The sequence below is a fragment of the Cynoglossus semilaevis genome, chromosome 19, assembly GCF_000523025.1.
Source record: "Cynoglossus semilaevis isolate Cse_v1.0 chromosome 19, Cse_v1.0, whole genome shotgun sequence".
Taxonomy (NCBI): domain Eukaryota; kingdom Metazoa; phylum Chordata; class Actinopteri; order Pleuronectiformes; family Cynoglossidae; genus Cynoglossus; species Cynoglossus semilaevis.
The window spans coordinates 8,291,059-8,318,507 of NC_024325.1; the positions used below are offsets into that span (position 1 = coordinate 8,291,059).

The window sequence follows — 27,449 nt, forward strand, 5'->3', positions numbered from 1 at the left end:
AAAAAGAGAACAAACAGTTTATAACAGGAGACAAAGTATCACCTGCCACAGAGTCATAAGGAAGTAGGTAGTGGTTTTACGACTGCTTTGTGTCTTCATGGGAATTGAAGGTAGGTATTAGTAGTGTATGCGTGGGTTTGTACCTGCGTTGTTGTTTTGGAGAGCTGTGTGGTGTGGTAGATGGAGTGGACTGGGCAGAGGAGCTCTGTCGATCTTCTCGTGACTCCATGCTTTGAATCTGTAGTTTCTGCAGTGTAAAAAGTATTATAAATAATAATAACATTGATAAATGGTGACATTTCTCACACATTTACTCAGAAGAAGAACCTGTGAAGCAGTGGAAAAAAAAACCTTTTTGATCTTTTTGCCTTCACATATATTGTAGTGTCGTATGTACCGTAAAACAAATCATGAACCAGAAATAACTGCTTCAACTTTTAGTGAAAACAGAAAGCTAAGTGTAGTTCTTCACCTGGAGGGACTCAGGCATGCGGTGGAGGTGTCTGGTCTCCTCCGCGGTGAGGCCTTTGTGAGGTGTGTAGCCAGTGTCCGACAGCCCGGCCCTCTGCTCAAATTTGTACACGCTGTCCTGAGTCTGTTCTGTTTAAAATTAATAGAGCAATAAAATACAAGTGCAGTGATAATTTTGTATGTTAATTACCATTAGGGATGTATATCATTTAGATTTGTTGCAACAGAAAATGTTTGCTTTCTTCCATTTGCTGGACCTTAATGTTAAAGTTAAATCATTAAGAATTATACCAGCAGATGGCAGCCACTACCTGTAGAACTGCTTTTTGAACACAGTATTTACAAAAACTGACTTGCCAAAAATCTCTTCTCTGGATATACATCATACTGATCGAAAGTGAGCAAATACATTTCTTTCACAGAAAACTAAGGTAAACGTTTTTGTGTCTCACTGAAAATGTTATCAATGTTTTCCTAAAATTAATAAATCAAGCTACAATTCCCCCCACGGTCAGCCATGATAAGCTGTAGAAAGCTCGAATTTCCACAGCAGCTCTATGGGACCACCATGCTTTGGTTTTATTAAAAATGTTTTGTTCTACTGTACTTAATTACAATAATAAAATCGTAATTGTATAATTGTTTTTTACTGGTCATGAGGGAATTCATTATGATGGAAGAGGCCTTGGTTTTCACTACTCCTTGTGGCCTGGAGTGGGCGCTGTCAGGCAGCGAGGGCAGTTTCACTGCACCACTCTCATCCTCCTGAAGAAAACAAAATACCAAATTAAGAAAAAAAAATTGGATCACTGAAAAGATTGAAATGGTACCTCCTGTGTGTGTAAGGAAGCCTCACCTCAGCCAGATGTGTGAACTTCCTTTCTGGTATGACGGGTCGTCTCCACAGATTGTTGATGTTGATGTCATGTGGTGGTGTGGACATGGGGGCCTCCAGGTTGTCATCGTAACTGAGCGCTCTTCGAGTCATCCCAATCGGAAGCTTCATCCCACCCATTCCAGAACCTTCTAGAGCTGCAGATATAAACACCATGCCATATATCACGTTTGTTTTAAGTGATATGGCTTCTCAGCACCTCTCTGGCAGCTCAAAGTCAGATGACGTGCTTACCTGGTAAGTCACCTGGACCAGACATGACTTTCCTACGATTGTGGAGACCAAACCAGAGAGAAACTGGAAATGAAAGAGTAGAACGACAGAATAAGTTTAATCATCATCATCACCATCTACAAAGACAACATCTGTGGCCATAATAAAACTGAAGAACCACATTCTACCTTCAAACTACACGGCTGTGCAGCCCAGGACGGTTGGATGTGTTGACAGTGGTTACAATGGTGTATCCAGGAGACATGAAAACCTCTTGCGATGCATTGTGAGGGACCAGTATTGCCAGCTGAAGCAACTGAGGACACAGAAGAGGCTAAACATCAACTATGACACAGTTTCAGTAGGTCCAGCTGTATCTCGACCTCAGCTGCTCAAAGAAAGGAAAACTACCCCCTGTTGGATAACCCGTGCTTCACGTTGGTAATTTTTCTGACAGTAATGCTAAATGGTTATAATACGGTGAAACTGTTAAACCATTTTCTTGAATGTCGGTAACCAAAATAACCGCAGCACAGACTGCTGGTGAAAAAGATAAACCGTTGCTACCTATAGAAGCATCTTCTGCCCTGTTATAGTCTGGAGGATGTGACACTGCAGGATTGCTCAGAATACTGGTGATTATTTAACAGCATCATCGCCAAGACAAAATCAGTATTCCCATTAAAAAAAAATTCAATAGTATAGCTATGAATAAACCTCATTTGTGTTTACTGATGGTACGGATACTGCGGAGGCCTTTGTTCAGTTCAAATCTCCGTTAACATAGCTAGCGATGTCGTGTATGATGAGAGCAAGCAACTAGATGACACTGTTCAGGTTCATATTAAATCAGGACAAAAATATAAAAATTAATAGGAATGTGGTGGGACAACTTTTTTTAACAACAATGTGTCTGTTTATGTACGTATGGAGTATGTCGAAGATACGTCAGTCGCTGTACAAAGCCTCGTTTTTCATCAAAAATATCGACTAATTCGGATATTTAACTTAGCCGAATTGACTATTTGTTAATAATACATCAATAAGTAAAAAACTATAAATCTACTATTTAATTATATCAGATATGAAAGCACACCGTTGTTAAATTTGCTTATTTCTCAATGGGGTTGGTTAAGTCAAGTCTGGTATAACGGATCCAGCTAAAGCTGAAGGACAACAAGATGCCGCATTGCTTTTCAACAATAACGTTCTGAGACACATGTCCAACTGGCTTTTCTCTCACCTGAAGAAAATCGTGGATTCAGAACGACGGACCAGCGACTAACAACACCACAACATCGACTGAAAAGCAGAGAGGAAGAGAGAACCGCTGAGTCGCAGCCATCCTAGAACCTGATAAATAAAGACGTTTCCTGGTCCTGTTGTCGCGAGAGTTCGGTTGAAACAACGCAAGAAGGTAACCCTTATCTTTCAGCGAATTGCAAAAATAAAATACAATAAGATTAAATGTATAAGTTAGACGTAGTCATTGACAGTCCAAAACAAACAAACAAACAAAAAACCCTCATAGAAGTAAATTCTCTCGCGTCTCCTCCTTCTTCTCCCCCTCCTTGTCCCGCTCCTCCCTCTTAGTTATACGTCCGTACTGGAAATTCTCTAACCGCACTTTCTTCTCTAGTTTATCCAGCACAGGACTAAGTAGCACTGGGGTGGTTCGCCCCTGCGCTGCACTGCCGCTGACAGCTTTTAGTCAAACTTTCAAAAACTTCCTCCATCTTGTTTGTTAGTTTTTAATTTGTCTGGTTCTATTGTTTGAACTGACCAAGCTCTCCGTCATGTCACTCCGGACCAGCCGCAAAACCACCACCACTTCCTACCGGACCATGAACGCGTCTTCACCGGAGCAAATTACGGCTCCGGTGATCACGACCAGGTCGGTGTCGCCGATTCAAACTGTTCAGAACGGCGGATACGAGACTGTTCGGTACCTGGTTCCAATGCAACAGCCGGTGCAGCAACAGCAGTACATGCTGATGCCGCAACCTATGATGCCGCAACCTATGATGCAGTCTATGGTCCAGTGCGTGTCTCCGGTCTACCTGCAGGGTATGCCCCGGCTGAGCGTCAGCAGCCAGGAGTCCGAATTGATGTACCTGCAGCAGCCGTCAATAGAGGTGAGTGGTGCTGGAGAATATTCATATTTTTTTTTTTTAAAGAAGAATGAATTAACAATATTATGAGTGTAGTTAACCATTTTTGTTAGTTACCTGTATTTACCCGAATAGCATACTCAAAACACGATTTACTACACTTGCGCGATACGTATTTACCTACGCACATATTTACTTTCTCCGGCCCTTATGCATTTACTTCCTAACTACAAAGCTTGACAACCTACCGTAGTTCCACATTTACTTTGTAACTACGACATAACCTACCTGCTAATTAGCTCAGCAACTGTTTTTTCTCCTGACTACAGTATGTATTTGTTATACAGCTGTTTTTACCTACCAACACGTGTACTTCAATGCGTACCTGCAGTACTAACACAGTCACCTGTTTATCAACATACTTAATAACATGGTTCCTGCACAATTATACTCCTACCCACATGTTTACATTACCTTACATTCTAGCTTGCTACACATTTAATACACATTTAATACACATACACATAATATGGTTTAACTCTCTTAATATATGAACTTAAAGTCAATGCAGATATTTCTTAACTTTTGAAATTTTAGCTCTATTTTTCTATTCATAGACAGGTTATGTGGTTTCTTGGTGTTTTCCTGTGACATTTCTCATGATCCCTGGGCAGGTGGTTTTTAACGGGGTAGAGTTAGCTCAAGTGTTGTGAGAAAGCTAATTGACTTCATGTCTCTTCCTTTTCTTCTCTGGAGTCCACAGCTGAACATGAGTGTTACTGCACATTTGCTTAAAGGTTTTTTTTTTTCCAGAGGAATTTCCTCTAAAAAAGCTGATGACATAAGTAGAAGCGTGTGCTGATGTACTCACCTGTAATAGTCCCACCCACTCGCTGCATTGTCTCTCTGAGTAGGAAAGCGTCATCTGCAAAGACGGAAACCTCATTAGGCCTGTGCTGGTCGTCGAGTTAACACTGACAGCTTATTTCTGACACCTGTTTGAGTTTTCACAAAATGAGAGAGGAACATGTGGACATGTGGCCATAGAAGTCATGCTTTGGTAGTCTGCCAGACTACCAAAATGCTTCATTTGCTTTTAGATAAAAATAAAAGTCAGAGTAAGAGTTCTGCCATCTGCTGATGCGTTGTGTCATCATTGTCTTGTGACGGACTATCAAAATGTGCACCTCATAATCCAGGCATTTGTACAATGTAGTGAGTTATCCCTAACTGTGATCTGACACTAATAGTTAACAATGATTAATAAAATACTTATGTATCTGCTGTATTTTTGCATGAAACGTTTATTCTTACAGTAGTATGGCTGTAATAAGGCATTTAAATTGCATGAAACGTTTATTCTTACAGTAGAATGGCTGTAATAAGGCATTTAAAAAAATTAAAAGTGCTGCCACTTTAAAATTAATTTTATTTTTATATATATTTAAAGTAGTACATAAGGATCACAGTCACACATGTATTTATATTTAATTATTAGAAACTTCCTCCATTAATCTGTAAAAAAATATATCCGTAATAAAACCCAATCTCCATGAATGTCTTTACATTGTGCCATGAAAGCCTCAGCAGATTTCCCCTTTATCAGATTTCTCTGTGTGGGTGGTTGGCTGCTAAAATATGCAACAAAGCAAAAATTGGGGAAGAACCCCTCCCCCCACACACACACTTCTTTTTATCCGTATCGGTGCTGGAGACTGAGGTATTGTTTTGGCTACGATATCAGACACAGCCAAATGCCACCCTTTTCTCCCCCAGTGTACTGAGGTCCAGTTAATTTTAAATGCTATAGCTGGATGTTTTGCATGACTCCTTCTGTGTTTTCCGTGTTGAGATTTTGTTTTCAACTCTCAATGTTAACAAGGCTGCCAGCCAAAAACAACATCTTTTGGCAACTTGACAATAAGCTGACATGAATAGTTTATGCTTAGAAGTATCCTGAATGCTTCAGTGTAGGATTGGACTTTAATTTTTTTTTCAACATTTTTAAACACCATACAATTCTGCACCAAAATCCATATAAAAAACCAACATTTCAAGCTTACTTGGAAAAAGAGCAATTGTTTTTCTACTGTTTTGTTTAGAATCAGGTAAATCATGAAATGCACAAAAAGTAATTTGTACCCCCAAAATTTAGCAATGGGTAAATTAACAGATCTTTGTACAATATATGTTGATTAAAGAGAAGGGTTCTGTGCATTAAAGTACTAAATTATTTAAAAAAAAAAAATTCATGGCAAAATAAAAATGTAGCACATTAAGCTTCCATTTGTATAAAAAACAAAAAGGCTCCTTTTCTTCACTGGAAGCACCTAGAGTGGCACCATCTGTGTCATAACTGCTATTGATTTTTTTTTTTTTTTTTACACAATTACCTTATGTAACACACTCAGAAAATCACAGAAGCCTCCTTTAACATTATCAGCTTCACATTCTTTAAAGGAAGGAAGTGTGGCCACACCTGCTTTTTACTACATGGCTAATTAGAAGAGGTTTTGTCACAATGTGACACTGTTATTCATGACTGTCTCCAGATGATTGGTGTTTGAGTTTGCTGACATGGTCAAGTGGTTTTGAACCGCAGCTCTGCTCTTACAGTATCTGAGTTTACTTAGTCCTGCTAAGGTTTCACCAGTGAATCACCAACACTTTCCTGTGCACATAATGATTTCCTGAACGTCCTGATCTTTGCCCCTGTAGAGGTTTACAGAAAGGCTCTGTTCAGACAAAATGTTCGAATGTTATATTTACTGTCACAAGTTGTTATCTCGCACATTTTTGCCTGGTATGGAAATAGAACTGTCCAGGAGTCTAGTATTCTCCTAACCTGCCTTCGATTTTAGCTGATAATTTACTAGTTTGAATCATAGCAGTATGAGTTTAGTGAAGTCCGAGGTAGTTGGTAAAGTAATATTTGATAGAGGAGTGGTACCACGCCCAGTCTGACTCTGCTTTGGTGGCACACCCTTTCATTTGAAGACAAACACGTTCCTCCACCCGTGGTTAGATCACCTGTACTGAATACGTGATCAGAGGTCAACAGGAAGACTCCCTTCATTTCTTTCATTTTCTCTCCACTGTCCTATTAAACACAACTCTTAAATAAATAAATAAAATTAGGCAGTGGGTTTTAGTTCCAGGTTTTGCCTGCAGGACCTAATCAAGACCGACTGAGAATGTCTATAATTGATTTAATTTTCAGTAACGTGTTTAGTAATTGTGGTCTGTGGTTTGAGAGCAGCTATGTCATTTTAGTGTGGCTTGTTGGACTGTTTTGAAATGTGTTAATCATTAGAAGGAGTTTAGATTCTGGTTTAATTATCCTAAAAAGTCTATCAAATGTTAAATGCCCCATAACATGTTAGAAACATAAGGCAGGTCTACACCATTCTGTAGAGATTTTTACTTAAAAAAAGTAGAAATCAACCAGTAAATCTTTCCAAAACACATAGACACCAATAATAATTATTGCCAAACATAACATTGGCATCCCTGTGTGTACTTGTGGTCCCATGGAACTCTGGTACACAAATTATTGTTACCTTTCTTGCATGGTAACAGAAAACCTATAATAAAAGTCTTGTTTTCAAGACAAATTTGGTTCTGATTTCCAGGGCAATAGTAAGGGCCTCAGTTTTGGTCTACTAAATGCTCTGTTACCCACAGCAGAGCCTTCCTTCCACTATGTTAATTTACTTTACTAGTCAAAACAAAACCTCTTACTTTGTGGCTTGACCTTGGATGTGGTTCAAAAAATGTTAAAGAGCGGTAAAGATGATGTCATACAGAAGGAGGTGAAGTCACTTCTGTTTTGAAACCTAACGCCAGCTGCACTTTTTTCTTTCCTTATTTTAGACCATAAGCCGAAAATCTTCATCTGTGTTCAGCGCAGCATCGAGTCCGATCAAGAGCCCGGAGCCAAGTGTTGGAGAGGCAAGGACACACACACACACACACACACACACAAACAAGCCTTTACTAAATGACCTACATATTCTCTTCAACCTAACACAGGTTCTGATAAACCCAGCCTGTATTCATGCTCAGCAAATGCAAACATATATGTGTCCTTCACTAAGTATTTGGCAAAAACATGATTTTTTTCCCCTTTGTACGGTGAAATTCAGTCTTGTTTATTTAACATCTACAACACTTGAAATCTTCTATTTCCTTGGTCTATTTTGAAACATAACTGCTGTTAGACATAAATCATTCTGAAACTTGTCACAGCAAGTTAAACGTTGAACTGTTCCCAGTCGTCAATGTTAATTAGGCAAAAGTCAAACTGTTCAAGAGAGGCCTTTGCGCTGCAGCTGCAGTCATTTTAGGAAAAAATATGTCAGCTTTTTCTGTTGATTTATTTATTAGTATATTTTAGACATTAACTGAAACATGGAACAAAAATGTGAATAATTAATTTGCTGCACCCATAATGCAAAGTTCTAGAAGACGATAAGTTACACTCGGCTCGTCCGCCTCAGGAGTGTCCACAGCAGTGATTATCATAGGTATTTGGCAGAGTTTTTACACTGAATGCCATTTCCTGATGCGACCCAACCTGTGGTTTGGGGTCTAAGTGGTGGCAAACCCATTTAAGCATGTGCTGTTTGTTTAGCTCTAGCATTAAAGTTCTGATCAACTGTGTTCTTGCTGCTCTGCCTCTAAGTTCTTGGTCTAAAAACATGTTAAATATAATGTACCGTAAAAATGCAGCAGCGGCAGCAGCGTAATGTACTGTAAAAATGCAGCAGCAGCGGCAGCAGCACCACCCTGCACAGGATTTGAAAGGATTGAACCCATTTTCAGATTCTTTTCATGGGCGTCAGTCCTGTCTTCATAGAAAGCCAGGTGCAGCTGCAGAGTGTCTACACCTGTGTGGATTGGTTTACTGTGAAGAAACGGAGCTTTAAACAATAGTGGAGTAATTAGACATTGACTTAAGTTTTTTTTTTTTTTTTGAGTAACCGTTGCATGATTCAATAGAAGGTGTGGGTGTTTGCTTCCCTTTGAAAAATTACTGCTGGAGAAAATCTGAAAACAAATTAGATCTAGATAACAGGCTTTCAAAAACATGTGTGATGTGAAAAATAATTCATATTATTCCAAAAGACATCAGTCATGGGGCTTAGCTGCAATCACGTTATTCTGTCCCCGTTGTTTTTTTGTTTGTTTGTTTTTGTTTTAAATATGCAGATAGATAGATAGAACTTTAATAATCCCTCCAGAGTTCCCTTTTGGAAATTACTTGGTAAAGTGATATTCTTTCTTAAATTTAAGCTTACATTTTTTTACTTTTACTTTTTACTTTTATAATGTGTTGGCTCTTTTATAGGAGAAACTGTGTGTGTGGTTGTGTGTGTGTGGTTGTGTGTGTGGCTTCTGTTTAGACACACCCTTCAGTGTGAAACCATCACATGGGAACATGTCAGTGTGTCTTAAGGAATTTAAGCACAATGATTTTTTTTCCTATTTGTTTATTTTATTCGGAACCCTCAGAGTGTGTGCAGGGGAACACACACACACACACACACAGACACACACACACACGTGGCTTTTTGGTAGCTCTAATGACCTAATTCTAATTCTTACTAAATTAAATCTTGATCCTCAAAATACACTTTCACACAGTGGGGACCTGGAAAATGTCCCTCCAAAAATCGTCCACACAAGTGTTGCTAAAGCAGGTACACACACAGAGGCACGCACGCACAGACACGCCCTCGGTGTGACAACGGCATAATCTCAGAACCTTAAACTGCCACGGTCGTGCTGACGAGCTTCTTCTGGGTGTGTGTTGCATAAAAGCGGGGTGTGTCCTTCACAGCCTCTTCCCACAGGCCTTTGCAGTGGGCGGGCACATTCCACTACATTCAAACCTGCAGTCTATATATGTGTGTCTGTATATGCATGCGTGCTGCGGCTATTGTCAAAACAGGGCGGATCTCAGAAACTGTACGGTGGAGATTTGATGCCATTGGATTTGAAAAAAAAAACAGACAAGTCCATACTTGATGTACAGTCTGTCCAAAAACGTGACAGACCTTATGATTAACTAATGAGCGGTTATTACAGAAGTTAACAAACATAAGGCTCCCCTGCCCCAGGATTATATAACAGGTTGTAATTGTTGTTACATATTTGCTACAACCTGCAAGACTTTCCACTGTTTGCTTCTCTTTACTTTTCAAATATTTGATTAAATTTTGTCTATTTTTTTCTTGGTATTAGTAAAATTACAGGACAGGTTTGGTTTGGTTGTTTTGGTTATCTTGGAATATATTATTGTTATCAAACTTGTTTTTAATGTAATGTTAAGATATTTCTGTGTAGCCTTATCTGAAATGTGTTTATTATTTATTTACTATTATTTGTTTTGTTTTTAATGTAATGTTAAGATATTTGTGTGTAGCCTTATCTGAAACTTTTTCAAGTTTTAGTCATTTTTATATACACATTAGTGGTTTCTTTGACTGTTTTTGCCATTTAAGGGCCATCGTTTAGTTAGTTAAATTTCTGGCATTTCTGATGACATGTTTGAACTATGTATTCTAGCTTTTCAATTTTCTGGTCATTATTTGGCAATTCTTATCTAACCTTAAGCCATTCAAGGGGTTAAGTTTTACCTTAAGCTTAACCTGAATATTTCAGTTAAATACTAGTGATTTGATTGATATTATTGCAACTGTGAATCTTATTTGATTGATATTATTGCAACTGTGAACAATTCCTGTCTAAGTTATCTTTCTGTAAACCTGTTGGCAATGTCAACGTTTTCATGTTCAGCAACAGAAAGGTTAGCTGCTGCAGAGTAAAAAGTCATACCATCATAATAATCAGGAACGGATGAGACTCATGAACATGTTTCAACAAGACTCATGTGCAAAAGTTCATATTGGAACAGAGATGAGTGAAGGATTTGAATGAAGTTATTCCAGGTTATATACAGATAATAAAAGAGTGAGTATTTTCTTTGAAAATTTTCTGTTGTAAACAGTCAAAGGTGAAGTGTTTGTTACATGTAGGTAGGATAAGATTTCACTCTTGCAAAAGGAGAAAATTAACGACTGAATAAATTTATTTTCTGAGCAGTTAAACATAACCTCATCCTCACCCCAAAGTCTTGATCCTCAGAAATAAGACGCATTTTTTAACTTTGTGACAAATGAGATTGGACTATTTCCACATTTCTAGTCGGTATTAATCAAACAAATATTAAATATCACTACTGTGGTAAATAAATGTAGTTTATTTAGATTTAGATTTTCCTAACTCATTCTAAGATAAAATGTCCCTTCTTCATCACTTTCTCATCATCTTTATCAATTGTGATTGGTGTTCAGTTGATATAGTGATCTTTAAATAAGTGATTCTGACCTCGTCACCCCTCAACAGTTTGGTCAAAGTCACAGACAAGGGGCGTAGAGGAGAGTTAGAATACTGATCTTTAGGTGTTAGTTTAGGTGTTGTCATGATGGCGACTTTGCACCGTCTGCATCTTGGTGACATGTGGAAGATTTTCGTCTCTGATCAGCTGAGGCTTCTCTCACCACTGCGGGGTATGTAAAGTATTCAGAGTTAATCACAGAGATGGTGTTGGGGGTGGAGTGGAGGGTGTGGGGGGCGTAACGATGTGGTCACACTGGATTGGACTGCTTGGTTTACTACATTTACATTTTTGGCATTTCCTGTTGACTTCATAAACAGTTAAACAGAAACTTCAAGGGCTGTTCATTTTTCCAAAATCAAGTTTGAATGAGCATTTAAGATTTTTTGCCAGCTGGATGGATTTTTGATGCATAAATTTTGAGGTCTGGAAAATGTTGTAGTTTCAGAAGAAGAAAGATGGTCGTTGGACAGTTTTCACTTATTGAAACATATCAGATCACTCTTGTTTGTAGTCATGGGCCAAGCAGACTTCCATCTCTAGATCTTTAGAATAAATAAAAATGATTGATTTGATAGAACCATTGAACACCACTTTTAGCGGTTAGCAAGCTTGCCTTGAAAGCAGAGAGTCATGGGTTCAATTCCCAGAGGAACCACATGGCGCCTCTCAGGGGCAGCCTGTCGCAGCACAGCTGATGTTAACACAACAATTTCCCCAGTGTGGGATAAAATAAAGTTAATGAACAATCTGAGAAATATTTAATATTGATGTTGAGCAGTTTATGTGCAAATAAACAGAAACAGAAGCCAGTCTGGACAGTTTTATCATAAGAAAATATGTGATGAGAGAAAGGAAGCTTGAAGGTTTGAAAGCCAGCAGTGATGGTATTTAAAACACATCTGGGTTGAAGATATGCCTTTAAGATCTATTGAAGGATCACATAGTGTTTCTTACTCCTAGAGTTATTACAGTGAAAACATATTTTTGTCTCCAATTTGAATATTTGTCCTACAAGTTTCCTTAGTTCTATTTAAGGTACCAATCTGAAGCTTTCTATTCAATAATATCTAATGTAAACACGTACATGTGACCTTAACATCCATCCACCTTGTGATGTCTTAAATACCTCAATCTGCAGACGGTGTGTGTGAGTGTGTGTGAGTGTCAGTTGGCACATCTGTACGACATCTGCCTCTGATTCTAATGCTGACGAACCTCGTCAGTCCATGGTGCATGGTGAGTTATGGTCCTGTTGTGCAACCATTTAAAAGGTTTCCTTACTCTTTATGAAATACAAATTTCAGGCTCTCCAGAGGGCGATGTCAACTGCTGTTCATATTTCATGGCTTTTTAATTTGTCAAGAGTAAAAATATGCCACTGTGTTACGGCTGTTGAGGGATTTGTTATTGTGAAAATGCATATTTTTGCACGCATAAATCTAGCACAATAAAAACTTGATTGCGGTGTGAGGTTTGTTTGTTTTTTTGACAGCGTTCCAGCAAAATTGAAACTTTTGCTGTCAAAAACTTTGGCTAGTTTTCATGGGTTGCTTAACGATATACTCTTTTCTGAATGGATATATTTTCAGATTGGAAATGTTCCTTTTTGGATAGATGTAGTAAAGTCATTTCTATTTGAGTTTTGACCATCTTGGTGCCGATTCTTTTGATTTGTGTGAACGGTGGAACTGAACTCTGGTCTGGACCGAGCAACTGCTTTGTGGTCCACCTGCTAGAGATGCAGTTTGACAACAAAAGTCATCGTAGAGTGAGATCAAACCGATCTCTTCCAGAATGTTACGTAAATGACCATGACAGTAACAATTTTGCTGCAACATGGAAGGAAGATCTTGGTCATTTTTTTTCTCTCTAACAGGATTGACAAGTCACTAAAAATGTCACAAATAATTTTCACGTTTGAACTTGTATGTAAACTTGTAAAACCGGATGCATTTCAGCACCCAGACATCTTGTGGTAAACACAAACAAGAGTGTTGTTGTTGTGCAGCACAAACCCCTTGTGGATCTTGGTTTGTTCGGCATAGGTTTCAAAACTCTCTGCACCAGTGTCCCAAAAGAGCAGTCACTCGATACATGGTTCACTTCTCCATGGTCTCAGAGCTTCTGGTTTGTGTGTGTGTGTGTGTGTGTGATTTGGGTTTGTGACGTTGGACTCAAATAACACCAGAGGTTGTTATTGGAGAGAGGAGAGTCACCTTACTACACTGGCTCTTTGTGTCTGTTCATGCGAGTGCACGCAACACGAACGAAGCAAGTCTGCGTCCTTCAAACTTCTACAGCCATAGTTGATGGTTGGTCGACCGACGTGGTCTCTGCTCTCTGTCTCTTGTCAGACTGAATCTGTTTTTCTTTTCACTTAACTTATGCACTTAGCATCCCCCACTCTCTCTCTCCTGTCAGTAACCATTAGGAAGGTTAATAATAACACCTGTCCAGTCTGTCCAAACAGCAGCGATGTCACAGTGACGTATCTGTTCACAAGTGGTCGTCTGAGACGCCTTCAAGTACCAGGTGTGAACTGAGGCACTTGGAGCTGTTCACTTGTAACCAGAAAATGTATAAATGTAATAATGGCTGAGTAATCATTAATATTACTCACAAAGGTTTTTAAATAAAGAAGAACAATTATAGGAAGGGCAGTAATAAATAATAATAAATAATACAAAAAGATGCATCTTAGGGTGTTCTTGTTTTTGTCAAGTATTACAGTTTTATTAATGAATTAAAGTAGCCTCTCTTTTTTTTTTTTAAATAAAAATAATAGTAATAATAATAATTGTGTTGATTTCAGTCTGGTCTGATCTCTGCATCACTTGTCCTTAGGTCACCATAAACAAAAGGTCATGTGTAGAAAAGTATGGAGTTATTGGTTGTAGAATTAGTAGTGGTACATATTAAGATATTTTTCTGATGAAATAAATCTCTTTTTTTACACTTCACCAACCATATGTGGATGTAAAGTATAGAAAAAAATTAAGATATTTTTCTGATGAAATAAATGAAATAAAGATGTAAAGTATAGAAAAACCAGTTATTCATAAAACACTAACCTCTTATCTTGAAGCTGCTGCCGTTTTCCTCCCACACATTCCACACGGCGGTATGACCTCAGTGCTGCTGGTAGAATTTAGCGTCCGTCTGCAGCTTGGCTTGGTCTTCAACCCGTGGCTCCGGTCAAACCAAGTACATCTGGCACTGACACCTGTCATATAGGTATTAAATCAGATGAGGTTTCTCCTCACGAAACTCAACTGCACACTGACATCATCACGTTGTCTGATTCCTCATTCGGACCTCATTCAGATTTGAAAACTGTTCTCACTGTGTACAAAGGTGAATTTATCTGGTGAAATTAAGAATTGTGCTTCGTCAGCTGTGTGTGATCAAAAATTGTCAGAAAACATTCCAGGTGACTCTGTCACAGTCAGCTTGTCCTCATGTCTGGATGTCAAACCTCAGGTTAAGAAGCTGTCAATCAAAGCAGATCTGTTGATTCTATAAAACTGGCCTACAACATGGAATCAAAAAGCGTTTGACATGTGTACCTTATGTTTGTTTGGCCCAACAGATCAGACCGATCCACACCCACTAGATCTGACTCCGCCACGCCCCTCTGTGGAATGTCAATGTAAATCACTTATTTGAATGCTGATTCTGTTAAAAGATAACAAAAAAAGAACAGTCACTTTTTTGACACAAATCTTAGACAAAACTCACAATTATGCTGTTGAAATATTACTCATTTATTTTTGCCCTAAATGTTTTTTTCACAAAACCTCCCTGAGGCGTCGGCTTCTTCTTTGGAGTCTAGTTAAAAAAAAGCCAACGTAGTAAACACAGAAACACAGGCCTGTCATTGTCACAAATGGAATCTACGGATGCAACAAACTGTCTGTGTCTTTAGGTCTTTGTGTTGTCTTCACTCTCTCTTTTCCTGCAGGAATGAAAGGCATGTTGTCCCTGCAGCTGCAGCCCTGCAGCCCTGTGACACACCCACCTCCATGTGATAACAATCACCAGCCACTGATCACCTCTGTTTTACTAAGTGTTCTTTAAGCACATTAGAACTCACACAGTGTTTCACTACCAAACCTCTGACACACACACACACACACACACACACACAGCCAGGCATGTGTTGATCAAGCTCCCATTTTACAGTCGTTAGCACAGTAGATCATCCATATACAGAAGTGGCTAACACTGTTTGTATTCTATTATCCAATGTAACATACTAATGTAACACTGGGTGTATGAAATTGACATGGATTGTTCTAGCAAAGTGCATGTGTATGAAATTGACATGGATTGTTCTAGTGCATAAATATGTACAATATGTTGGGAATATAGAGACAAAGAGTCATGAATTCTCTGTCTCTCCTGTGTTAAAGCTCCCCAATGTTTTTTTCTTTTTTCTTTTTTGTTCTGGTGCCTTTCCTCCTATTCTGTATTCTGCTCTTTGAAAAGAGACCAGCGAGCCAGTGTTTCCTGGCAGGTAGCGATGACATAACTGCTGAGGCTTTCTTTCATCGGGGGGCGTTAGTGAGTGTTTGAATACAGAAGCACAAAGAGCCTCTGTGCTCAGAAACAACAACAAGGACTGGGAATCTGAGTCGTGGTTAAACCATCAGTTCACCAGAAACACAAGTGAAACAGGTGCCTTTACTCCTCATGAACTGGTGCTTTCTTGAAATTTAGAAACGCTACAGGGAAATTTTTTTTACGGATTCATCTTACTATAAGTATATACGTATATTAGTATATACACAGACAATATCCAGGGAATTTAATCAAAGTTTGTCTGGATCCAGACCATCTGTAAAGCATTAAAATGCATTTGTTAGACAGTTTGTTTGACATATAAGGAAGGTCAGGAGGTCTATCTAACAACAACTAACATAGCTTACATTTTGCTGCCATGTCCAACAGTCACAGTGGCCCAGTCTGTGATCATTTGGTCATTCTGTGGAGAAAGAGAGAGAGAATCCCAATTGGCGAGAAATCAGAAATTCCCCATAAATTACAGACCCATAAAAGACTCTCTGTAGCCTAGCAACATTGTGTCTTACAGTTAGCAATTCAGCAGTTAGCAGTTTAGTAGCCAACAATGTAGCCCTATCAAATTATCAGGGAACAACATTAGTTTAACCCTGCACAAACTGATGCCGTACAAAGACCCAGAATGGAATGCAGTGACGCAGTCACACAACCCCTAACGTCTGAAACAGCTGCTGCTATAAATCACACTAAACCTATAGAGCGTTATTACAACCTAAACCAACCAGCCAGACTCCATTCATTCACATTTATTACATTCATGACTTCAGTTCATCTAATGAAAAGAATAAAAAGCAGGACTCGTCTTTACTCTCTTGTGACCAAATACCAGGTATAGTATCAAGAACTACAGTACGTGCATTTCCACACCAGGTATAAGGTGTGGACCCATCATCATATGTTCCAAAGAGATAGGATAGAAACTAACCAAACAATTATATTAAATCATACCATCGCAAAGCAACCAAGTAGTACAGACTACGAAGCTCTCTAAGACGAGCAGATTTCTAGCTGAATGAATCACTTCGAACACTTAGGGCGGAGGATATAAAAGGTGAAATAAATGTCACTGACATTGACCGATGTCATGTCATGTCATGTGAGTCACCTGAGAACTTGACAGAGTGTTTGCAGAGAGTGTGTGAAACTAAGTAAGACCTGAGATAACAGGTTATGCAACGGTGTAAAGGTTTTTTTGGTGGTTGTAGTAATGCGTGTTTGACTTTGCTGCTCAGACATGGTTCATGCTTTACAGCACGGCTCACCGACTACAGTTGCCAGAGGTTTTCTGGACAAAAAATGAGTTATTCAAGTCTCAGTTGTTGTTTTTTCAGTTGTGCGGCTCACCGACTACAGTTGCCAGAGGTCCAGATTTGTTTTGGACAGACACAAAAAAATGACATGAAAATCAAATATTTTATCTGTAAATAACTGTAAATATCATGTCATAAATGGAGGGGATTATTGAGAGTTATTCAAGTCTCAGTTGTTGTTTTTTCAGTTGTGTTAATAGTGGGGACCACATGATATTTTCTCTTTGATCCTAACTATTTTGGAATCCTGTCGTGGGCTGGATCAGACGGTTTGATGTGACACACAGGCTGCCAGTTGATGATCGCTGCTTTAAGGCTAAGTTAGATAATGGTGCGTTTGTTGCTAATTATTTGTCTGCATTCTTAAATGTAGATAAACAGTTCAATGATTTGTGTGACATTCCTTGGTTAATTGACTGTAATTAAAATAGTTTTCTCCAAACCATACATCATATTTATCATCTCCTCAAACATTACGTTCACCTTTCATCACACGCTACTCCTGACAATAACCACCGCTCAGGGGTAAACAACACAAGGTAATAACTGTCCTTTCCATTGTCTACAAGGAGGAGGAGGAGGAAGAGGAAGAGGAAGAAGAAGAGGAGGAAGACGATGAGGAGGACTCAGTCTTGGTGGAAGAAATTGAGATTGTCAACGTCATACAGCAGAAGCCACCAGTGGAGAAGGTCACCAGGGTGGAGGTGAAGTCCGAGTTGAAGGATGTGGTTCAACCGACCAAGATGGACACGAGATACTTCGGGGAACTGCTGGCTGACGTCTACAGGAAGAACTGCGACATCCACTCCTGCATCTCTGAGCACGTGTCCAAGATCAGAGGATCGTAAGTGTCAACGTTTGGCCTCGTGAAGTCAGGTTTTCTATTTGAAGGGAACCTCGACCTGTAAATACTGGAAAGTTGCTGTGAAATAATTTTACTCCACTTCTGTCTGTCACTTCAGTCCTCACACAGACTTTTAAAGGTCTGTGGTTTTTGAGCAAAAAAAAATCTGTCCTCAATACCATAGAAAAACGTGCACACACACTGGGAGTCATGTTTCCATTCTCATTGTTTGTTCTTCCTCTCTGTGTGTTAAAGGAAACATCAGACGGAATTCAGCAATGACTACAAGGTGACAAACAAACACACACACACACACACACACACACACACACACACACCCGTATTCAGATGTAAAAAAGAGAACGAAAACATCAAACTTTGATCATTCATTAAACTCCTTAATGTCAGACCTATGTTTCCATAATGTTCTCTTTTCCTTCAGATGGATGAAGTGGAGGCTCTGATTCCTAAAGGCGCCACTGAACTGACCAAACAACAGATTCGTTACTTGCTGCAGGTGAATAGGAGTAATCTTACCCATCAGCCCTCTGTCTCAGACAGTGTTTTGTAAAGTAGTTCAGCACCACAGTAAGTTCTTTTACACAGTGAAGTTGGTCTTCCAGATGTACCATCAGTGTAAGAACTTAGTTAATGGACAGCGACGTGTCTGTGGAACTTCTCAGTTATCTAGGTCATCATATCCAACGCAGATACACCAGGAGAAACTGGACTGTGTTAGTTTCACCTCTAATCCAAGATGTTTCCTCAGTTCAAACCTAGTTTAAGCAAGAAAAAAAAAGTAATTGTAGTTTTTTTAATTCAATTTGTTAAAGCGGAAAATATTCATGGGATTTAGTTTTTCATGGCTGTGGTTCTGTCTACTAAAGAAATGCAACGCAAGTTTGCAGATGAAGAAATCGTCCACTTCTGCTGAAGAGCCATGAATATCAGACTGTAGTCTGCTAAGAACGACTTTAAGAGAAATGTCAGATGAGACAAGAACTAGAACTCTTTGAACACGACGTCTCTGTTATGTTTGGAGAAGAAAGAGAATGATATTGAATTCCCCGTAGTGTAACGCAGAGGTGGGAGTATAAAAAAGTTCTCAACCTACTGTAGACTGTGATTCAGCTAAGGAAGTAAACAACGATGACGTGTGTGTGTGTAGTTTACGCCGCTTGGCTTCATATCTCTGTGTGGAAGTGATCCCTTACTTCTCAGAAGTCACATCCTGCTGCCCACTCATGTCTCCCTGTGTCTCTGTTTGTCCCAGACTCGTCTGATTGCAGATAGGAGCATGCGTCTGCTGCTGTCCACCTTCAGCAGCCTCAGAGAGGAGCTGCTGCACATGTCAGAGGACCTGCGGGTGAGAGGAAACAAAATAAAAAGACGAAGAAAAACACCATCACGCAGGATGCACACGGCGGTTTTTATCTGGTGTAGACAATCTGACAGTCTGGAGCAGGGGGGAACGCACCTCTAACACCCCCACACACAGACGGAGCAGGGGGGAACGCACCTCTAACACTAATACTCCGGGATCTGATAAGAACCCCCACACACAGATGCTGCTCCGGCGAATGTTTATAAAACACATGCACCCAGTTTGAGGTTTTCACTGTGGTTCATCTGAGGTGGAACCAGTGTGTGATGTGGGGACACGTCACATTTACAGCTTTTCACCGAGCTGCGACTTAATGTGAACTCAAATTAATTTTTAGCTGTTATGCGGAGATGAGATCAGGCGTCAGGCCAGATGTCATAAAAAGATCTTATTAGCAGTGGAGTCACTCACATTCCTGAAGTCAGGGACAAATCGTGTAGCAATTTGATTTGAATGATTTGTTTTTCCAAGTGTCAATAGAATCAAATGAGCAGAAAACAAAAACAGATATAAATATTTACTAACCAGACTAATTTGATTCTATGTCTTTGTTGTGTGTCTGTGATGTCACAGCGTCTGGAGGGGGAGAAAGAAGCTCTGGAGCGAGATCTGACTTTTAAAGCAGACCAGGCTCGACAGTACGACAGTCTCCTGGAGGCTGTGAGAGAAAACAACAGACAGCTGCAGGTACCAGAGAATGAAATTTTATCTAAGATTACCAACGTTTACCCGTCTGCACAGTTTACTGGTTCAACAGAAAAACACGATGTGTTTTTCCTCCTCTCCAGGTGTCTCTGAAGGAGAGCAGTGCCACACAGCGTTCCTTGGAGGGCAAACTGATGAGCACCCGCAGCACGGACTCCAGCCGCGAGTTCAAGGTTAAAGAGCTGGAGGGAAGGATGAGAGCGCTGGAGAAGGAGAACGAGATGCTGAGACAGAAGGTAAAATCTGAGGTTTGACATGTATGACCTCCACTTCCACTGGGACAGCAGTTGGAATATACACAAACGTTTTCTGCACTGCCCTCATTCGTTCATCGAGCCCCCTCATGTTGAGGTTTTTTCACTGATATATTCTCACGTAACAAAGTCAAAGTCAATTAGAAATAGAGCAGTTTCCCATCTGATGATGATGATGATGATGATGATGATGATGATGATGATGATGATGATGATGATGACCTTCCTGTATTGCAGCTGGCAGGTCAGGGCAACAGCACCACTCTACACTTGAAGACAGAGGAACTGTCGCGTCAGTACAACGACCAGCTGAGCACCATCAGACGAGAAAAAGAGGAGGAGATCCAGAGACTGAGGGTGAGGAGGAGCAGGGGATGATTATTGTTATTGTTACAACATGTCGGCATGGAAACCTTAATGTAACATAAGCTGAACTGTTACTGGACAAATGTCAAGTGTAAAACTTATATTTAATTACTTTTTCAACCTTCTACATCCTGCAGAGCCAGATCACCAGAATCCAGACGGAGGTGAGCACCACCACCACCACCAAGTCATCCTCAGAGAAGAGCCTCGAGCTGAAGATCTCTGAGCTGTTGGCCATGTTGGATCAGCGGCAGTCGACCATCAAACGCCAGGAGGAGGTAATAAAAAACAAGTCAACATCAGCATTCAAAGGCGTTGGCAACAGATAAACAACAGGTTAGAGCGGCAGCTACAAACGTTAAACACCAGCACAAAGGTGTGTGTTGACATGAGAAGCATCAGCTGGACGGGCCAACACAAACACCACAGGGTCAGTGTAGTAACAAAAACTAAAACTCATTAAAACCAAGTGTCGAGAATGTTTACATTGGATCAAGGCACCGAAGAGTCAAGTTAGGACTCGATGTAATAATTTCATGAGAAAATAATGTCTCTCTGTGTGTGTGTGTGTGTGTGTGTGTGTGTGAGAGAGAGAGAGAGAGAGAGACATTGCGTGACTGAGTGTTTGAATATATAAAAAAGCAGGTGGGAACTGAAATAGTGCAGAGTTTACAGTTTTCACTTTTCAGGTCTGACTGCATTCTGTGTGGGTTTGTGTTTCTAGCAGCTTCGACCAAAACAGGTTGTCAGATCATTTAGCCTCAGGAATGTTTGTGTGGGACACACACACACACACACACCCGCACCAACACTGCGGTTTCTCACACACGTTGTTGCCGTAAATGTTAATAATCAAGTCGCCATGATGTTGCACATCGTTGCACGTCGGAGCAAATGTTAGTGTCCACTCTGCTGACCTTCTCTGACCTCCTTTTGTCCTGCAGGAGATCAAGAGGCTGATACAGGAGAAAAGCGACAGCTCCAAGAATGTCACCAAGACCATCATCACTAAAAGGTAAAATGACTGCAGGAAAAAATACAGGTTTAGAAAATGTGGACTGCTAGTGGTCCCTCTCTGTGACAAGTGGGGTTTAATTTTCTCATTTGTATATAAACATGTGAATGCGTTTGTTCAGGTACAGAAACCAGTATCCAATCCTGGGTCTGCTCGGTGACGACTATCAGTACAACTCGCCAATCACAGAGGACAAGACCATCATCATCGAATGAACTGGAGAGATGATCAAACAGGTAACAAAGGTGAAAGAATTTAAAGTGGGAGTTTTTTTTCTTCTTTTGAAATAGGATGCAGTAAAACAGAAAGACGTTACCACTAGATGTCAGTATTGAAGACCGTTTGTTAACCTAAAAGTCATAAGAACGGTTTAATAGTTAAAATAATTGTTTTTTTTAATAAATACGTAAAACTCCCAAAAATCTCAAGGTGCATTCGAATCAAAGCCTTCTGGCTCTGAGTCATAGTAGCAGTTGGCCACTAAGTGGCGCCAAAGCGCTTGTAAACCCGAGTCTTGTGACATCAGCAAACAAGTGGACTGAAGTTAAAACTGCGTCTGTGTTTGTGTTCAAACAGGAAGTCGTTACATGTCCTTAAAGACACACTGCTTCTCTCTGACAGGAATGATCCAACGACCTGGAGATGTCACGTCACCTCTCTCCCCCGTCCTCCTCCCCCTCAAACCTATGCTCCCCTGCATGTCTCTGTTCTCTGACCCCTTGCCTGCCCTCCCCTCTCCGCTCTTCTCTTCCTCAGGGCTATCAGCACAATGATGGTGGTAATTGTTAAACTCTACCTTTTAAAAAAACTAAACAAACTCTTTTGTCCTTATTTGGTATAAATGGTTTCGTTCAGGCATTTTGGACGAAAAAGGTTATTTAAATGTTTTTTTTTTATCACTTTCTGCTACCTTGTTGGGTGATGACATAGAAGGTGAGGTGGCAGTGATTCAACCAACACACTTATTTTATACTGTATGTTCTTCCTATTGACTTATTCAAAATTCAAGATTTTAAAATCACAATTAGCCACAGGTGCTACATATTATATTATATTTGATATTTGATGCAAGACTGTTGTATAGCAGTGAAACAGGGCATGGGTGACAATTGACCGTAACATCATAATAAAATATATGGGCAGAATTAAAAAAAAGATGCATCAGAGAACGAGTCGGGGAGTTAGCATGGTAGCATGTTAGCATGTAGTTAAAGATGAGTTGGTGGTGAGTCCTGAAGAAAGAGAAAAGGGAAAAACTACTCGAATACTTTTAGGGAAGACGTTGAGAAGTTAGAAAGAAAGATGTGGTGAAGATTGTTTGTTTGAAACTGTAAGATCAGGTTTGATTGTTAAGGAATAGTTGAAGTTGCTACATTTATAATAGTTTCTTTACAAAGGTTCCTGATCAGTGATATGAACTCATGAACACTTAACCACCACAGCAACATTATCTGTTAGCCCCCAGGACCAACCTACCAATTCCTACTGCTTTCCATGTAAATATTTCCAAACAAAAATATATATATATATATATATTTGAAATGGGTTTGCGCAGCTTGTGTCTCCGCCTGGGTGACTGCAGGGGGCGCCCTTTTTGCATTTTAATGGTTTAAAAGAACATTCAAAATTCAAAGTTCCTCACAGGTAGTTAGCTTCAGTTCTTGTTGAGTCTGTAATTTTTTTAAAGCTCTTTGTTGATTAATATGTCTGTATTGACATCAGATTTGTCCAGGAACATGCTTTTCCTGGGCAGTGTTTTACAGCAGGATCTGGGTTTGGGGCAGCGTGGGGTGGGTGGGGCCAAAGTGATAGTCTGAGTTTTTATGAAGTGTGATTGTGTGGGACAAACACGGAGGCAATTTACACACTGGTTCTGAGCTTCATGTACCAGACGCTATGAAGAAAATCAACATTTTTATCTTGAATAGTAACTAAAACCAAAGAAGTAAATCTTGTGTAAAATTTTAACGATTTGGTACTAAATGGGCAGTATGAAATGTGACACAAAAATGTTCATCAATTTGTTTCTGGCCAGCAGGGGGAGTCCTTGATCGTGTGAATACCTAGTACTTTCACACGTGATAAAAACTCAACTATCCCTTTAAAAGCTTGTTGGCTTGATGTTTGAACTGCAGCATGATTTAATGGGTCCTTAAAATGGTGGAAGAAAATGTAAAAGCACAACTTTCCAAAGACATTGTTTGTAAAGTGAGTCTGTCTCTCGCTTATGGTTCAGACGCTGTGTCCACTGGCTGCTCCTCTCCTCTGACCGGCTGACGGACAGTGTGGCTGCAGCCAGGGCCACACAGTATCAGAAAAAACATGAATAAAGAAAATGTTTTACTTTTTAAATATGTTTTTGTCTTATGTGTGTTCTTTGCTATAAATAACACGTTTACTTGCAGTAGTTTCTGTCTGCTGTCAAAAATAAATAAATAAAAAGGACAATAACACACTTGCCACACTAAATTTATAAATAACCTTCCAGGTCTGAAATGTCAGCCAAAATTTGCCAAAATTAGATTCTTGAAAAGAACGACAGCCTTCGGCCAAAACACATCACTTTAAGATAATCCTCTGTCACTGAGTATCTCAATGTTCTTCAGCTGATCACCAGTACTGAAGGAAAGACGCCCTCCAGTGGACACAGTCGGCTTTTTACGTGTACGTCAATATTTTTGGCTATAGTGAATTGTCCAAGTGCCTTATTGTTATTTTGGGGACGACCAGAAAATGTAATGCATTGATCAGAGCACAGTTACACCCCCCTCCAAAAATAATTAAGCTATATAAATGTGTAGTTTTTGATCTGCAGTATGTAAGATTGGTTTGTATTTATTTTCCTATTGCAGGTTCATTTCCTATTTGCTGGATTTTTCTGACAACTGACTCAGCCTAATGTGTCACTGAGAAAAAAAAAACAACAGTTTGTGAAAGATTGTCATTAAAACCAGTGATGTGTCTTTGTAGACGATGTCTGGAGTGTTTTCTATTACAGCACGATGTGCACCGTCATTTCCTTCAAGAATAAAATGTCATATTTAACATTAAGTAGGTTTCAAATATAAAATATAAAAATATAAAAATAAACAATTAAAAATCAGAAGTCAGTTTTTAACCTAATTTGTCTTTCCTTCAATTCAATAAACTTTTTTTTAAACTTTATCAATTGCTACACTACACAACCGCCTTTTAGGTGTCCAGCAGAGGGAGCCAGCTTCCCTCTGGTCCCCTCTGATCTTGCGGGTCATTGAGTTGGAGCCGATGGAGCAGAGATAGAGAATGAGGTCATCAATGCTCTTTAGGGCTTGGCTGACTCTGACTGCTCATCATCCATGCTCACTTCAGTCACGTTTTTCAGGCAGACCTAATAATAAGACCGAATAATACCAATAATAACATTAATAATATTAATGATAATATTAATAAAATCATTGGATTATGACAGAGCAACACAAACTGACCACAAATGGCCACAGAATATCACATCACAAAATGAACGGGGAAAAAAAGAGATAGCATTTAGCAACAGCTCCACTACCATAAAGGTAGGGGTCGTGACCCCCAGGGGTCAACAGAGGTGGAAACCTTTGGCTGATTAGACCAAAGTCATTCCTGGAGGTATTCATATTAATTCCAAATGTTATTATAGAATCTAACAAGCAGATGCTGTTGTTGTTGTTTGCTCGAGGGAAAAGCTATGGTTCGGGAACCACTGAATCACTGAGTGGAATTCATATCTGCCGTTTTTCCATCTGTATAATAAATGACATCACAGTTCACTGCAGCTCAGCAAAAGACTGAGACTCAGAGACAGAGACATCGTCAACGCCCTGGGTGGTGAGGTGTCCACTGGACCTGAAAAGTTCTTCAACCTCCTCCACACACTCTCTCTCCCTCTCTCCTGTTCGGCCTGAGGGTGTCGGAGAGTAAAGGCAGTGAAGAGGCAGGAAGACTGGGACTGCATTATCCACATCAAAAAGCCAGAGTTATCAGCCATAATCAATGACTTCCCCATTATACTCTCTCTCTCTCTAGTCCTTCCTCTCTCTCTCTCTTTCTCTGCCCCTCATCTGATCAATGAACTTTATTGGCATGATCGGCAAAAATAAGGAGGGCTCATTATTAGATGCTGGTAATGTATATATATTTACATATATATAATGTGGACTATTACAGAACCTAGAACAGAAATAAAAATAAATTGTTCACTCTTTCTCCCACGCACGGCCTATCGACCCCATGCTCCCACTAACCAGGCCCCATGCCGGAGGTCAGTGACCCACAGATGCCACTGCCTGGCTTCGGGGTCAGTGAGTGCATGTGTGTGTGTGTGAGACACTCATGCTACACATGAACAGCATCCTACCGCCTCCTCACTGAGGGTTCTTTGGAGACAAAAACGTTTACTTTTTACAGTGAATCAGCTTCACTAATGTCACAACAGTCTGTCTCTGTTACCTTTGTTACCATTAAGGCTTGGATCATGCTACGAGCACCAGGTACAGTTAGGAACACACACCCTTGACTTTTGCTAATTTCTGGATTTGACTGGCTAATTCATAAAAGCTAAGCTAATTAGGAAAGAACCTAGAAAAACCAGTGATGACTCTGTGGTCCTAGGAAGTTGTTTCCAACAAGACAATCTGTGATTTCAGACCCACTGCTTAAAAAAAGAAATCTCTGGATTCCCATTCTTGAAATTCTGACATGAACTTCCTGTTAATATTTTAATAAAAATATTAACGACACTAGTGAGGACTCATCTAAGAACAACTCAACATCGCCATCTACTGAGTTCATCTCTCTGCTGACAGAAAAATTTGGAAACGATGACCAAGGCCTGAGCTCAGGGCCGAGCGTCTCTGTGATTGGCTGGCTCAGAGAGAGCGTGCAGGTTGATATCTAATCAGTCTGGATATTTTCAACAATCCTGGGAGTCGTTCTCTCTAGATGATTTTTCTCTCTCTCTCCATCCTGACAGGAAGGTGTTGACAGGTCTCATCTTTCATCCATCTGATGTAATTCTGCTCCTCTTTAAACATTTGAAACTCTCCAGTCACATTTCACTCGGGTGATGAAAGGCCACAGAGACTGGACCAGAGAACTCTCTCTCAGATACTTGGTTACTCCACTGAGTCAGTGGAGGTGAATGGAGTACAGTATTGAAATACTCAGGTAACTGCCCTTCTGCTTTGGTCGTCTTGCTCTTGAGTTTAATATATCAGATATGTTTAGATGTCGACCAATAAAATTAACAGTTAAATTATATCGTTTTCGAGCTCAAAAAAAAATCCCAATAAAACTAACAGTTAAATTATATCGTTGTCAGGTTTCGAGCCTTGAGTTTTACTTGTTTATTTGGTCAGGTTTTTTTTTTATTTTTGAACACAGCAATTTAAATGTAATTAAGAAACAGTTTTTCGACTCAACGGTGGAAATGCTCCCCCTTGAGGACAGATCTGCCCCCCCTTTAAAGTCAAATGAACTTTAAAGACAGAAGGAAGTTAGCTTAGCTGTTAGCAAACATTTGCTAAACTAAATAAATAAAGTGAGTTAACTAATGAAGGAACAGATAAAAAGACTGGATGTCGATTCCCAGACCTGGTTCAGACCGTCTTTTGTGAAACTACGTCATTCTGTGGCGATGCTGTGGTGAAGTGGGTGAGCTCTGCCTTGATCTCTGTAGGTGAGTAATAGAGTTAGGCTGTAAGAGATACTGATGCTGTCCAGCCTATAGAAAACCTTCCTCTTCCTTATCACACGCTCTCTGTTTTAATGTCTCGTCTCTGGTTTGTCTCACTTAATTCTATCTGTTCATCTCCTCACACATCCATCAGCCTCCCTTTCTTTCTCTCTCCCTCAATGACACTCTCTCTTCCTCTGCTCGTCTCA

At 39.8% G+C, this 27,449-nt stretch overlaps 2 protein-coding genes and 1 long non-coding RNA gene across 6 annotated transcripts in view; 1 reads left to right on the plus strand and 2 right to left on the minus strand.

Moving 5' to 3' along the window:
* Positions 1–2,977, minus strand: part of LOC103395143 (putative monooxygenase p33MONOX) — a 3,717-nt gene extending 740 nt beyond the window's left edge. Inside the window, exons 1-7 of the mRNA XM_008332744.3 lie at positions 2,823–2,977; positions 1,768–1,895; positions 1,601–1,663; positions 1,328–1,503; positions 1,122–1,236; positions 473–600; positions 112–247 (exon numbers count right to left, since the gene is read on the minus strand). Coding sequence (XP_008330966.1) covers positions 112–247; positions 473–600; positions 1,122–1,236; positions 1,328–1,503; positions 1,601–1,625 — 580 coding nt within the window. The 5' untranslated portion in view covers positions 1,626–1,663; positions 1,768–1,895; positions 2,823–2,977. The remainder of the gene's footprint in view (positions 1–111; positions 248–472; positions 601–1,121; positions 1,237–1,327; positions 1,504–1,600; positions 1,664–1,767; positions 1,896–2,822) is intronic.
* A 223-nt stretch (positions 2,978–3,200) lies between these two features.
* Positions 3,201–24,523, plus strand: pof1b (POF1B actin binding protein). 4 transcript variants are annotated; one of them, XM_008332743.3, is made up of 13 exons: positions 3,201–3,714; positions 7,564–7,641; positions 17,556–17,830; positions 18,086–18,119; positions 18,273–18,347; positions 19,104–19,196; positions 19,788–19,901; positions 20,003–20,155; positions 20,411–20,530; positions 20,677–20,817; positions 21,484–21,554; positions 21,676–21,799; positions 22,131–24,523. In XM_008332743.3, exons 1-12 carry the CDS (start codon positions 3,376–3,378, stop codon positions 21,767–21,769), a joined length of 1,587 nt encoding a protein of 528 aa, XP_008330965.1. In that variant the 5' UTR covers positions 3,201–3,375; the 3' UTR covers positions 21,770–21,799; positions 22,131–24,523. The 4 variants fall into 4 exon arrangements, with proteins under 4 accessions (XP_008330965.1, XP_008330964.1, XP_008330963.1 ...); XM_008332742.3 differs by having other exon boundaries at positions 22,176–24,523; XM_008332741.3 differs by having other exon boundaries at positions 21,676–21,790.
* LOC112488613 (uncharacterized) lies at positions 14,133–19,174 on the minus strand. The gene is made up of 5 exons (XR_003052882.1): positions 19,045–19,174; positions 18,368–18,606; positions 16,024–16,079; positions 14,662–14,770; positions 14,133–14,318 (listed from the first exon to the last, which is right to left on the minus strand). It is a non-coding gene; the product is annotated as an uncharacterized LOC112488613 (long non-coding RNA).
* Positions 24,524–27,449: the final 2,926 nt, after the last annotated feature.

What these genes read in the sequence shown, in the direction of transcription:
- pof1b (XM_008332743.3), top strand. Translation starts at nt 3,376, where the DNA reads ATGTCACTCCGGACCAGCCGCAAAACCACCACCACTTCCTACCGGACC. An exon ending in AGATTCGTTACTTGCTGCAG is followed by an intron (nt 18,348 to 19,103) that starts GTGAATAGGAGT and finishes TGTTTGTCCCAG; the next exon opens with ACTCGTCTGATTGCAGATAG. An exon ending in CCATCAAACGCCAGGAGGAG is followed by an intron (nt 20,818 to 21,483) that starts GTAATAAAAAAC and finishes TTTGTCCTGCAG; the next exon opens with GAGATCAAGAGGCTGATACA.